This window comes from Trichechus manatus, unplaced genomic scaffold (genome assembly GCF_000243295.1).
Source record: "Trichechus manatus latirostris isolate Lorelei unplaced genomic scaffold, TriManLat1.0 scaffold00059, whole genome shotgun sequence".
Classification (NCBI taxonomy): Eukaryota; Metazoa; Chordata; class Mammalia; order Sirenia; family Trichechidae; genus Trichechus; species Trichechus manatus.
Window position 1 is genome coordinate 9899553 of NW_004443995.1, and position 15225 is coordinate 9914777.

Sequence of the window (15225 nt, forward strand, 5' to 3'; positions counted from 1 at the left end):
TAATGGGGAACCTAAGGTCGAGAAGGGTAGAGTGTTGACACATTGTGGGGATGGCAACAAATGTCACAAAACAATCTGTGTATTAATTGTTTAATGCAAAACTAATCTGCTCTGTAAACTTTCATCTAAAGCACAATGAACAAAACATTCAAGAGATTAAGCATTCCCCCTTTCTTTAGAAATCATCACATGCTTTTTATATATGAGTATTTAAAGAACACTTAAAACATTTAAGACAAACAATATAAAAACATTTTATGTAAAAATAGCAGTAATAACAAAAAACGGTATCAAAGCACCTTAATTAGCTTTCAAGAATTAAAGAGAACTAAAAATAACAGAACAAAAAAGGAACTGAAGAAAGAGAACTAAGTAAAAAGTAAATGGTAGTTCTCATCAAGAGAGATAAAATGTCTTGGAACATTTTTCTCAGATACTTACAAATTATACTATTTACCATTTCTACAGAGAAAAAATGAATTACAGACAAAATGTGCTTTGGAAAAATTCAAACATGAAATAAGCATATAACCTGGATAAGTAATAATTTAAAAAAATAACTACCTAATACCACAAATTGGAGCCCTGATGGCACAGTATTTAAGAGCTCAGGCTGCTAACCAAAACGTCGGCAGTTCGAATCCACCAGTGGCTCCTTGGAAGCCCTATGGGGCAGTTCTACTCTGCTTTATAGGATCGCTATGAGTCAGAATCAACTTGACAGCAATGTGTATATATATGTATATATTTATATACCACAAATTGGCAAAATCATCAGAATTAATTTATTTAGGGGAAAACAAAATAACACTAATTGGTTTAAATAAGCAGTGTTAAAGTTTTGGCAGACCCACCCAACCTTTTTCCTCTTTAAGATATACAACCTTAAAACCATGCAGAAAGGTGGGAAAAAATGGAGAAGAATATCCATGGGCAAGTGCATACATGACGATTTAGAAACTCTTTAAAATCCTTTTTTGAGAAGAGGAATACATTATTTTAATTTGAACACTTCATCAGAATGAAAGAAAAGGAATATTTTAAGCAAATCTTAAATTGACTAGGAAATAGTAAATAAATCTATTTTATTAAGAGCTAAGGTTTGTGTTGATAACCTTACAGTAACAAGAAAACTGTATTACTGCTAACAAAAATCACAAGTGTGTGACTTACCATGTTAAATTCACACTAGGGGCTATCTCTAGATTTTAAGACATTTATATTATGTAGCCCTTTTAAATGAATTACTTAATGAGGAAATAACAATTCAGTATCTTTCCCTTGCGTCAATTCTCTAACTTCCTCTGTTTACAGGATAATATTATTGAAAATGATAGCATTTCGCTTGCCAGCAATTTAAATTAGGCCATGTCACTCTTGTGCTCATGAAAAGTAAAACAGTTTTCCAGGTCATGAATTTGTGAGGGTTTAGATATTTAAAAACACCTTGCAAGTTAAGGACTATCTCGGGATGCTTCCCACGAGCAGAGGAAACCACCAACTAAGTTCAGGGGCACAAAGCAAGATGGACTTTGAGCTTCAGAACAAATTTTGAGACAGCTTAACACTTCAGGGTGACCACAGAGACACTCTTGTTTGAACTTTTCTTAAACATGAGCAAGAAGAGAATAAAAATGATGCCAGGATCCTTATGATCAATTTACCACCAAAGTGTGCCTTTTGGCCAAAATCTCTCATTCTCATACCAACAGAGTCTTCCAGTTCTAATGATTATAACACTATACTGGAAACGAGAGAAGTGTTTCTAATTTTAAAATTAAGTAAAAGCAGATGCTGTCATCCCATTAAACTCTTCCAGCTGCTCCTGAACCACTGGCAACCTGAGTCTGTTTCACTTGGAGCCCACTAAGGGTAAAAAGGAAAATCTGACTGCCAAAATTGCATGCCCAAGTTAAACCAGAGAGGAAGAAAATGAAAACAGCCCATGAAAGCAAATGTATTCTAATAAGGCTCTCCAACTGATGACGGGTAATTTTTTCTGTGGTTAAATAGCTAAAGAAAGGTTGTTGCTTATTAAATCTTTAATTCAAATACAGCCAAACAACTGATCCTATCAGTAACACATCAGCTGAGTTTATTCATCTGGGTTTATGCTTCCTAAAAAATGAGTCTTTACTGCAGTGCTTTCAGAGGCAGACAGGTTTAAATGCATTGACAGCATACCTGAGGGCATTGTTAATATTGATTAATTAAAGTGAGATATCAAATAAATTAATATTTAGCAAGGTCATAATGACAGACTGGTTTGACATACAGGTCCTCCAGCCTGATGAGTTATCACCACTGCTCAAGAGGCAGCCTGCTCTGCGGTAGGGGAGTGGGGAGGGAAGTGGAGCGCCTTACAGGTGGCACCGAACTGACAGCAGTGTGTAATGTAAAAGCGCTTTGTCATTCGCATAATGTCTGGGGTAATAAAATGAATTCACTTTCTGGCTTTCTGGTCTGCAATGCCAAAGAACACTGTGTTATCAGCACAGATGGAGCATGCATGGTTCTGGAGAAAAGCCTGGTGCAGACTAGAAACAAGCCACTCTGAATACCAATGAATCCCTGAGAAGCAGACCCTTTCTGTCAAATGACAGTTTGGGAAGCTCCATAAAAATGGGCGAGTCCCACTGGTCTTGTCCAACCAAATGTACCGTCAGGACTCTGGACAGACAATTTGGATGCCACGCAAATCTCAGGGGCCTGGCTGCTGCTTTCCTGAGAGAAGCAAGCAAAAGAAGATGTTCCCCTATGAGCTGCACTTCTTTTTTGTTTTTTTTTTGCTTTCATTTCTTAATAAGCAAAGAAGTAGTGGATAATCACTGCTGATGCATACACTATCCTTCTCTGAGTCAACCATCTCTGCTTAAGAGAAAATTGATTCAGGCAGCAGGAGAAAAGAACAGATTCACGAGTATGCTGTACATTACTATGGAGTATTAAGTTGTGAAGTCAATGCATATAAACAAATAATGCACTGAAAAATGATTAGAAAAGAGGCATACCCATCAACATACTCAGAAGTCTCTGGACCTTTGAACTCACCCCCACAACTCTGTACAATCCTTGGTCATTTATACCTATTGGAAGAGACAAAATGTTAGCAAAACACAAGACTGTTATATTTTAAAAGGTGTCATCAGACAGTCACATTCAGAATCTTTGCTAACTCACATTAGCAGCATTCTTGTTGACTATAAAAATGATGTTTGACAAAAGCCAAGTGTTTAGCAACTTGTTTTAGCAGCTTTGTGTTCTTGAGTTTTGGATGGAAAATAGTATCATAAAACAATGCTGCGTGTGGACAAAAAGTATTATGAGTCAATGTTAATGAAATAAGCAAGTTAAGCAGTATTCGTGGATACCCTGAAATGCATACCAATGTAATTTATAAAGATTCATAAAAATGGACATTTGTTACATTTACTTGGTGTTGACGTTTTTCTTAAAAAGTTTCAGCCTTTTAAAAATAATATGGTAATGATTAGTACACAGAAAGAAATAACTGTTCAGATGATTCCTGAAGACCACGGAAATTCAGTTAAAGCTAAGGCAAAACTCTACTTCTTTTTAAGAGCTGTTACATGCTCTGTCCAGTAAAGAGCTCTGAAAATTCAAATGAGTATCACTGCAAGCTCTCCATCAAAACAAACCAAATCACTGCCACATCTCTCTGAACAGACCTAAAACAAAGTGTCCCTGCGCACAGTACCCCGATGCCGTCGAGCTGATTCCAACTCATGGCGATCCCATGTGTTACAGAGGAGAACTGCTCCATAGGGTTTTCTTGGTTGTAATCTTTACAGAAGCAGATCGCCAGGCCTTTTTTCTGCAGTGCTGCAGGGTGGGTTTGAACTGTTAAACATTTAGGTTAGCAGACAACCGTTTGCACCACCCAGGGACCTCTGAGCAAAACAGGGAAGAAATAAAGGCAATTGGGGAGAAAACTTATTGTCAAACATAACTTAGTATATCAAACAAATGGCCTTATTTGGATTTTGATTTGAATACACTAATTGTTAAGTAGAAGAAAATTCTTGAGGCAATCAAGAAACATTGAGTGGCGTGTTAAAGTTATGTAAGAAAATGCTCGTATTTTTTAAAGCTGCATACTGAAAAATGTAGGGGTGAAAGTAAGCTATCTTAAATATGCTTTATGAAGGAGAAGGGAACAGATGAAGTAAATGTGGCAAGACCTTGACCATTGCTGAATCTGAGTGGTAAAACATGAGAGTTCACTGTACCACTCTCTTTTTTTTTTATGCTTGAATTTTCTTATCATAAAATATTGACTTTCGAAAACGATGACTTACTATCTTCACTCCTCTGAAGGGTTGCAGCTTTCTGGCTGTGTGTTTATTTTCTGCACGATGCATGTTAAAGCTAACAAGAACACAACTAGCTGACAAGGAGATGATGCCTCTGATTCCCAAAGTTTCTAAAACAACAACAACCAAAAAAGACCATGGAATTTTTGCCCAAGGGGATTTACCTTCTCTTTACCTCCCTGCATGGGATGATGAAGACTAACAGAGTCTAAACAACTGGATGTTAGTCACAGCTCAGGCACTCATTAGCTCTGAGACCTGGGACAAGGCCTGAACCCTCTCTGAGTCTGGATGCTTCTTCTGAGATCAAGCGCAGCATCCTATAACGTGTCATGATGAAGGAAAATGAGGTGTTACCAACATGTGTTCTATAAATTGTAACACGCTACCCACACAAAGGACGTACTTGGGCTCTCATTTGAATTTTTTTCAACTTGAATTTGCATACGAGCAATTGATGGTGGCCTTGTCTGACCGATGATACTGAGCTTCTCCATCGTCTCTTTCCACAGATGTAATCCAATTGATTCCTGTTTATTCCATCTGGCAAGGTCCACATGTACAGTGATCATTTATGTTGCTGAAAAAAGGTATTTGCAAAGAATGAGTCATTGGTCTTGCAAAATTCTATCATGTAATCTCTGGTGGCATTTCTGTCACCGAGGCCATATTTTCCAATGACTGATCCTTCTTCCTTGTTTCCAACTTTCGCATCCAATCACCAGTAATTATCAATGCATTTTGATTGCATGATTGATCAATTTTAGACTGCAGAAGTTGGTAAAAATCTTCAATTTCTTCATCTTTGGCCTTAGTGGTTGGTATGTAATTTTGAATAACAGTCATATTAACTGGTCTTCCTCGTAGGCATACAGATATAGATATTATAGTTGTACTTGAGGATAGATCTTGAAATGTTCTAACAATGAATGTAACGTCATTCCTCTTCAATTTGTCATTCCTGGCATAGTAGACCATGTGACTGACTGATTCAAAATGGCCAATACTAGTCCATTTCAACTCACTAATGCCTAGAGTATTGATCCTTATGCATTCCATTTCATTTCTGACTTCCAATTTTCCTAGATTCATACTTTGTACATTCCATGTTCCGATTATTAATGGATGTTTGCAGCTATTCTCATTTTGAGTCATGCCATGTCAGCAAATGAAGGGCCGGGATGAAAGCTTTACTCCAACCACTATCATTAAGGTCAACTCTACTTTGAGGAGGCAGCTCTTCCCCAGTCATATTTTGAGTGCCTTTCAACCTGAGGGGCTCATCTTCCAGCACTATATCAGACAGTGTTCCACTGCTTTTCATAGGGTTTCACCGGCCAATTTTTTTTTAGAAGTAGATCGCCAGGTCCTGCTTCCTAGCCTGTCTTAGTCTGAAAGCTCTACTGAAACCTGCCCACCATGGGTGACTCTGCTGGTATTTGAAGTACCAGTGGCTTACCTTCCAGCATCATAGCAACACGTAAGCCATCACAGTATGAAAAACTGACAGATGAGTATATCCCACCTGAATTTAGAGACCATCTCAAGAATAGATTTGACACACTGAACACTAATGACTGAAGACCAGACGAGTTGTGGGAGGACATCAAGGACATCATACATGAAGAAAGCAAGAGGTCATTAAAAAGACAGGAAAGAAAGAAAAGACCAAAATGGATGTCAGGAGCAACTCTGAAATTGCTCCTGAATGTAGAGTAGCTAAAGCAACTGAAAAAAATGATGAAATAAAAGAGGTGAACAGAAGACTTCAAAGGGTGGCTTGAGAACACAAAGTATTATAGTGAAATGTGCAAAGATCTGGAGATAGAAAAACAAAAGGGAAGAACACACTTGGCATTTTTCAAGCTGAAAGAACTGAAGAAAAAATTCAAGCTTCGAGCTGCAATATTGAAGGATTCTTTGGGAAAAATATTGAATGGCATAGGAAGTATGAAAATAAGATGGAAGAAATACACAGAGTCACTGTATCAAAAAGAATTGGTCAACGTTCAACCATTTCAGGAGGCAGCATATGGTCAAGAATCAATGGTACTGAAGGAAGAAGTCCAAGCTGCTCTGAAGGCATTGGCAAAAAACAAGGCTCCAGGAATTGACAGAAGAACAATTGAGATGTTTCAACAAACAGAAGCAACGCTGCAAGCGCTCACGTGTCTATGCCCAGAAACTTGGAAGACATCTACCTGGCCAATTATATGGAAGAGACCCATATTTGTGCCAATTCCACAGAAAGATGATCCAACAGAATATGGAAATTATCAAACAGTATCATTACTATCATAGGCAAGTAACATTTTTATAAAGATAATTCAAAAATAGTTGCAGCAGTACATCAGCAGGGAACTGTCAGAAATTTAAGCCAGATTCAGAAGAGGATGTGGAATGAGGGATATCACTGCCAATGTCAGATGGATCTTGGATGAAAGCAGAGAACACCAAAAAAGATGTTTAACTGCATTTTATTTTCTATGTAAAGGCTTCTGGCTGTGTGGATCATAACAAAATATGGATAACACTGCAGAGAATGGGAATTCCAGAACACTTAATTGTGCTCATGAGGAATCTGTACATAGACTAAGAGGAAGTCGTTCAAAAAAACAAGGGGATACTGTGTGGTTTAAAATCTGGAAAGGTGTGCATCAGGGTTGTATCCTGTCACCATACTTATTCAATCTATATGCTGAGCAAATAATCTGAGAAGCTGGACTATATGAAGAAGAACCGGGCATCAGGATTGGAGGAAGACTCCTAACAACTGATGATATGCTGATGACATAACCTTTCTTGGTGAAAGGGAAGAGCACTTGAACTACTTACTGATGAAGATCAAAGACTATAGCCTTCAGTATAGATTACATCTCAACATAAGGGAAACAAAAATCCTCACAACTGGACCAATAAGCAATATCAAGATAAATGGAGAAAATATTGAAGTTATCAAGGATTTCATTTCACTTGTACCCACAATCAATGCCCATGGAAGCAGCAGTCAAGAAATCAAATGATGTATTGCATTGGGCAAATCTGCTGGAAAAGACCTCTTTAAAGTGTTAAAAAGCTAAGATGTTACTTTGAGGACTAAAGTGTGCCTGACCCAAGCCATGGTATTTTCAATCGACTCATATGCATGCAAAAGCAGGACTATGAATAAGGAAGACCAAAGAAGAATTGATGCCTTTGAATTACGGTGTTGGTGAAGAATATTGAATATACCTTGGACTGCCAGAAGAATGAACAAATCTGTCTTGGAAGAAGTACAGCCAGAATGCTCCTTAGAGGCAAGGATGGCGAGACTTCATCACACATACTTTGGATATGTTATCAGGAGGGACCAGTCCCTGGAGAAGGACCAGTAAAGTGAGAGTCAGTGAAACAGAGGAAGACCCTCAATGAGATGGACTGAGAGAGTGGCTGCAACAATGGGCTCAAACACAGCAACAACTGTGAGGATGGCACAGGACTGGGCAGTGTTTTGTTCTGTTGTTCATAGAGTCACTATGAGTCGGAACCGACTCGATGGCACCTAACAACAACACACACAAAAGCTTTCATTATTCTTTGCCAAAATGAGTACGTTTCTTCTTCTTTTTCTCTTTTTTGCCTTTTATTTCTTCCTCCTCACTCAATTTTTTAAGCTTACTTTGTTTTTCCTTCTCTGTGAATTATCTCAAAAGAGCTCAAAGAACCAGAAAAGGCTAGCCCTTCAGTCTATACACGTCTATTCAGAGTTCACAAGTCTAAAGAAATCAATGTAGCAGAGACACACCTTGCTGACAGGGAATGCTCACTGATTACAAGAGAGGAGAAAAATGCAGGTCAGCCCTAGCAGGAGCTGGAAAAAAGGAAAGGAAATGGCCAAGAAATACAAAAATCAGAGACCTTTCTGGGGGAATAATTTGGAAAAGGATAGTCATAATGGCTGTACAACATGAAGAATGTAATCAATGTCACTAAATTATAGATGTACAAACTGTTGAACTGGCAAATGTTTTGTTGTATTTATTTTTACCACAGTTACAAAAAGAAAAAAAAAAAAAAAACTAGAGACCTTTTTAATCTGCTAAAGGAGAAAAGACTGGGCCTCATTTCTTCCTTCTCCTGAGGTTAAAAGGGCATGTCCAGATATTTTAAAATCCAGAGAATTTTTTTGTTTCAATATTATTCAAGAAACCTAAAATCGTTTGACCTCAGTGCCAGAAGCCAAAAGAGCAAGTCATATTCTGCTGTCAAACAAGCATGCTTCTATGAAAAGAGCCTGAAATATATGGAGAAGTGAAATAAATATGTGACTTCAGCAATAATAATCATTCTGTGCTGGTAATCACTATCAGATAATTGATCAAGTTCAAATTCATCAACCTAATTGCTAATGCATAATGAAAAGTGCAAGGGGGAATTAATGCTACTCAACACAGCTTTTACTTTTTAAAATGAAATTTAAATGAACTTCTTACAAAAGCAGCTTGGAAATAACATGTGAAATACATACACACAAGTCTTGTAGGATTTTCTAGTTCTTGTTATATTGTTCTTAAAGGCTCCAGGCTAACAAAATGAGAATCCAAACATACTTTACATCTATAAACATACCCGTTCCTACAAAACATATTAAATAAATATGTTCAAAGAATACAAACCAACAATATTCCAAGTCACATAGGTAGGTTTATCATGTCCTTTCCAGCTTCCCTTCTAAACTTTCCTCTTTCAGTCAAGGGGATAACTATTTCTAATTACTGAGTATTAAAATGTTTGAATTATCTTTGACTTCCCCTTTGCTGCTATTTTTCAAGTTCAATAGGTCAGTCTCTGCTCTTGCTTCAAGCTTCAGACTAATCTCTGCCTCTTCAAAACAGTCTCGTATTTAATGTGCACACATTTATCAAGGCATCCCTGCAGAGAAACAAAGGAGCCCTAGTGGTGAAGTGGTTAAGCAAGCACTCGGCTGCTAATGGAAAGGTCAGCAGTTTGAACCCACCAGCCACTCTGTGGGAGAAAGACATGGCAGTCTGCTTCTGTAAAGATTACAGCCTTGAAAACCCTATGGGGCAGTTCTACTCTGTCCTATAGGGTATGAGTCGGAATCGACTCGATGGCACAGGGGTTTTAGTTTTGCAGAGAAACATACTCTACTCCATTCTGGATACCATCTTTTTTTCCTATCTCCTCCACCCCCATCCAATCAAGTCCAAATTCCTCAGCCTGAACAAGTACTTAAGGCCATCCAGTAGGAGCCCCACCTCACCCACCCACACTTATTTCAGAGTGTTTGCCAAAAAACACCCTCATTTAATCAGAGTAGACCACTGACAATATCCCACCAGTAACCAAGTTCATTCCCTTCTCTGTGCCTGTGCTTAGGCTGAAGTCTTCCCTGATGGGAACATTCATCCCTCACCCTCTTCTCTTCACAAATTTACTCGTTCATCAAATATTTATTCATCAGACATGTGCCAGGTGCTACCGTAATTGTCCAAGACTCAACAGTGAATGAGATCAAGTCTTGTGTGGCCTTTCTCACCACAGTCTTGTAACTCCCACCCAAGTGATTGGATAGGATTGTGCAAATAAGGTAATTATGGCCCACCAAGGGGACTGGTCAGTTTTGCCATCCCGCTAGGCTTAAAAGAGAGCCAATTCCAGAGCAGAGAGAAGATCCCACCACCACCAAGCAAGAACAGCCAGGAGCAGAGAGCACGTCCTTTGGACCTGGTATCCCTGTGCTGACAAACTTCTGGAGCCAGGAGACAGAGAGAGAGAGAATTCAAGAAGCAGTGGCAGAGAAACAACAGCGTGGTGGGCTTCTGAGGCTATGGAGCAACAAAACTGAGTGCCTTTGGGCAGGAGGCTTGCTGGCGGAGTAGGATGCCTTTCAGTACTCATCAACAGGAGCTAAAAGAGCTTTGTAACACCTACCTGAGAAAGGCAGAGGCCGAGGGGCCAGAGAGAGGTGTGCATGAGAGCATGGCTGCGAAGAGGCTGTCCTGATGGAAGAACTGTATCCTGAATGTTTTTGAACCTGAATTGTAACCTGTTATTTCCCTAATAAATCTCATAATTGTGAATACTGTCTGTGAGTTCTGCGTGGCCACTGCAATGAATTATGGAACTCAGCAGAGAAGTAGAGAGTGCCATGGGAGGGACAGCTGATGTCAGAACTGGTAAAGATGGCACAGAGAGGAGGCATGTTTGACCTCCGCCTCATAGGAATCAGCCTTGGGCTACTGATCTTGATTCTCCCTCCCCCTTGTGAAGTTATAGGTCAGACACTGCCCCACGCCATTTTTACAAAGTCTCACCAAACCTTTAACATCAGATAAAAATCCCATCTTTTCAGATACCAGCCCACAATGATATTTCCTTCCTTTTTCTGAATATAATGTATAATAATTATTGGTACTTTAACACTTAATTAGATTTTAAAATATACCACAAACTCTTATCTACCATTCCCAAAATCAAGTCTTTATTTTTCCCCACTTATGTGAATATTCATATTTCATCATGTTAAAAATAATTTCCCCACCAAATATATCTGGAGATGTTATCTAATATATAGGTCTCATATTACCTTCTTTAATTTAAAAAAAAAAAAAATCTAAATTCCAAAACACACCCAGCCTCAGAATTTTCAGATAAAGAATTGTGGACCTATGTTCTACCTTCTCTCCCCAAATACACAGAGCTATTACCTGGGAAGAGACTAGGTCAAAGTTGGAAGTTATTTTAAATAGCTTTCATGTGCTTTGCATGGAATAGCTGGGCACACAATAGGGCATGGTTAGGAAGATTTGATGTTAAATTAATTTAGAACTATAAATATAAACAGACATTAAATTAAGAACTGAAACTTAAAGTTAAAATATCCAAGATAGTATAGCTTTTTCAGGATATCAAGGGTCACTGATAGATATCATTACTGCAACACTTTAACTTTTAACAAAAATTTCCAATCTACTCAAAGTGTTTATAGGTCCAAAGAATTTTTTTGTCCTTCAATAAATATGACTGGTTTTGATCAGGAGTAAAGAAAAGATAAGTGCTCTCCACTGCAGGGATGAGCAGCTGAGGACAGCTGTCCCTGGGTAAAGTGGAAAAGGTGAAATCAAAAGTGTCTTACTTTCTACTACCAGTCTTCTCCAATTACCCCAGAACGTTGTCATAGAACATTACCCACATCTTCCTTGGAGAGACGGTCAAAACATGGGGATGAGTCAAATTTCATCATCATCTCTGCCCAGTTGTCTCCCTCTCTGAACCCAAACAATGTTACTGGAGCCGGAGTCCATTCAACTGCAGCCAACATCTACATGGAACCACATGCAACCAGAGGTCCCTGCATGTAGGCAGGAGAAGCAAAAGAGATACTACGAGGCCCTGGGGCAGTAAAAGAATTAGATGTAAAAGGAAAATAAAATTTATGGTGGCTGACAAATTCAGTTAACTAATAGAGGCGGAGGCAAACGCTGGAGTGGCTGCAACTGACCGTAAACGTGATGAATAAGAGGAAAACAGAAAAGGTCATTTACAGTAAGGGAAGCAGAAGTGAGAAGACAGATAATTTTTTAAAAGTAAAGACGAATAATACAAAATAAAAGGAAAAAATGGAAATAAGTACGAAGATAGGCTAGAAATTACTATATGTTATTTAATAAGTACTTCTTATATTTTGAGGACCTGGTGGAGCAGTGGTTAAGTATTTGGTTGCTAACCAAAAGGTCGGCAGTCCGAATCCACCAGCCACTCCTTGGAAACCCTATGGGGCAGTTCTACTCTGTCCTATAGGGTTGCTATGTGTTGGAATCGACTCAATGGCAATGAGTTTTTTGGGGGGGTTTTACTACATTTTAAGCACTAAGATACGATAAAATGAAGACATAGGGTAAAAAGCAAAAATTAAAAAGAGGGATGGGAAAGAGAACTTGGGAAATGTTTTTTTTCTTTATGCTTCAGTAGCAGGTATTATACCTGATGGCGCTGTACTCTTAATACTGTTGGTATGTCTGAGTCTGCTGTTGTGACTACTGTATAGTGCCTTCCAACCTAGGGGGTTCATCCTCCAGCACTAGATTGGACAATATTCTAAAATAGCTAGATAGCATACATATAAAAGTCATTCTAACAAAGGCATTTACTTTACAGCCCACTTTCAGAAAATAAAGCACATGCGAAAAGAGTCAAAGGTTATTCAATATAAATGATTCATGGAAATATAAATTTCCTACTCACCAATAACATTTCCAATTTCTCTCCAAGGATGATAAATACTTGGACAGTAGGTACTACTATACGACAGCTACTACCTACAGGCAACTGATCTGCATTTTCTCTTCCTATGAAGTCTTGCTTTCACTTTCTCATTGCCCTTCTTCACAAACTCTTTCTGTATATGTGTAAACTCACTTCTGCATAATGATGAATAGCCTCCCCGCCAGCAGGCTTTATTAGGAGAGGTCTTATAACTTCATTGACATGGTCTTCCCACACCTGAACACATCAGAGACTGACCACAGAGAACAGGGTGGCACGTGAGGGCGGCTGTGCCTACTGGCCACCATGTCCACCTCCATTACTGCTTCCCACCTCAGGATAAAGTGAAAAAATACGGAGAAAGTACAAGGCAAATATCCAGTTCCAGCTCTAAGTCAATATTTGTGGAATTAAGGATAATTTCAGGACCCTTCCGATACATCAAGGCTTGACTCTAAGTCTCACACTCTCAAATAACAAGCTTCAAACACAAAAGGCGTTTGGTTTATTAGCTGCTACCTTTCTATTAGCAGCTCTCTCCCACAAAATGCACTGTATATTTCCAATATTATGTGTGTCGAGCCTCATTTCCAGCTTCCAGCCCACATAAGAGAAAGCATGCTAGCTTCAGACCAGACAACTCCTAGAGTTATTGCTATTGCTTGTATAACCACCCACACCACTGGGCAGGGTACCTAGACAAGGACTGAAGGAAAGCTACAAATAATACTTTCATTAGTTACACTTGGGCTCCCACACTCTCCCCAAAGGTCTGATGCCTACCCTTGACAGGATGTAACAGAGGCACTAGCTACAATTCATTCAACGTGCCCTACCATCTTTCATTGCAGTGTGAACCTTGATAAAACCTCACAGCCTCTGGGCCTTCCAGCAGAATGCAACTTCCCTATCACCACTATGTTGCATTGACCATTATGTCCACCCACTGTCACACTCTTCCTCTTACTTTACTTTGGCTACCATAGCATAATACTGACTGGGAGTCAGGAGACCGGGATCTAAATCCCGGCTCTGCCACATTCTATTTCTGTGACCTGTGGAAAGTATCTTAGTTCCCTGGTGCTGCTCTAACAGAAATGCCAAAGTGGGTGGCTTTAAAGCAGGTCAAATCCGACTCATAGCGAACATACAGAACAAACTAAAACTGTCCTATAGGGTTTTCAAGCCTGTAATCTTCACAGAAGCAGATTACCACAACTTTCTCCCACAGACTGGCTAGTGGGTTCGAACTGCCAACTTTTTGGTTAGCAGCCAACCAGTTAACCATTGCACCATTCAGCATGTGGCTCTAGGGAGCCTTCCTTGTCTCTTTTAGCTTCTAGCAGCCAGCAATTCTTGGAGTTCCTGGGCCTGTTTGTAGATTCATCTGCCTAGTTTGTCTTCAGATAGTTTTGTCTTCCCCCGTAAGTGCTTGCTTCTGTGTCTAATCTGCTCTGTGTAAACTCAGAAGTGATTAGCTTCAGAGCCCCCTCTACTAGGGTATAATCTAATCAACATAACAAAGAAAATTGTATTTCCAAACAGGATTACATCCATAGGTACAGGGGTTAGGATTTCAACATGTACTTTGGGGGTACCCAGTTCAATCCATAACAGCAGGTTTACACTTAAATTGTTTGGAGCCTCAGACTCCTCACATGCAACTGAGTCTAACAAATAATACATATCTGCTCAAGTATCCACTGAGTTTTGTGGGGATCAAGCTGGATAGAGTAAATGAAAATAGTCTAAAGCACAAGCTGCTATATATAATAGGACTCTACATTTAAAATATTGTCAGATGCAGATTCCACAATAACATAACTGTCTGCCACTAAGAGACCTTCCAAGGTGTCACAGACATGCTCAGCAAAGGAAGCCAATCTTTCCTGGGCTAATGTTGCATCTTCAGAGGTCTGTGAAGGAGGTGGTGAGGAAAAAAGGCAAATACAATTTTAGAATGGCTTGAATCCTGAATCTGGATAAGCACTTCAGAGCATTATACAGTAAAACCTGTGAAAGCAGGAACCTGTGTAAGGCAGAAACCCATCGGAGATGGAAAACTCAAATATTTTCCAGTAAAAGGAGCGACAGAAAAGTGGTAAGACTGCACCCTGTCAAAGGCGGAAAACTTGCGCCACTCAGAAAAACAAATCGAGTTCTGGCTCTCAGAGGTTTCACTGTACTTGAATCTTCCCTCCCTCTCTTCCCCCTTCTACCATCTACAAAGTTTCAAACTTTTTTGTTCTTTAAAAAGTTGTCTTCTCTTTACCTTTCCCTTCATCCTCAATCTCCTTAGCAGATCAGCCTGTAGAGTCTCCATCTCCTCATGTACACTGTGGTTTTATTAAAAGCATGGGCATTAAAAACTCAGACCTGGATATGAGTTCTAGTCTGCTACTCCCTAGCTCTGAAAGTTATATAAATCAAATGTCTCTTTGCCTCAGCTACCCATGTAAAATGAGGAAAATACCACATACGTCTCCTAGGGTTCTTGTGAGAAGACTAACCCATAAGAAGCTCCCAGCACACAAAAAAAAGACCAGATTTACTGGCCTAAAGGAGACTGGAGAAACCCCGAGAGTATGGCCCCCAGACACCCTTTTAGCTCAGTGGTGAAGTT

At 39.3% G+C, this 15225-nt stretch overlaps 1 protein-coding gene across 1 annotated transcript in view; it reads right to left on the reverse strand.

Moving 5' to 3' along the window:
- ARHGAP10 (Rho GTPase activating protein 10) overlaps positions 1-15225 on the reverse strand; it is a 389415-nt gene that overhangs the window by 178493 nt on the left and 195697 nt on the right. The window contains exon 14 of the mRNA XM_004378836.2: positions 3012-3086. Within this exon, the coding sequence (XP_004378893.1) occupies positions 3012-3086 (75 nt within the window). The remainder of the gene's footprint in view (positions 1-3011; positions 3087-15225) is intronic.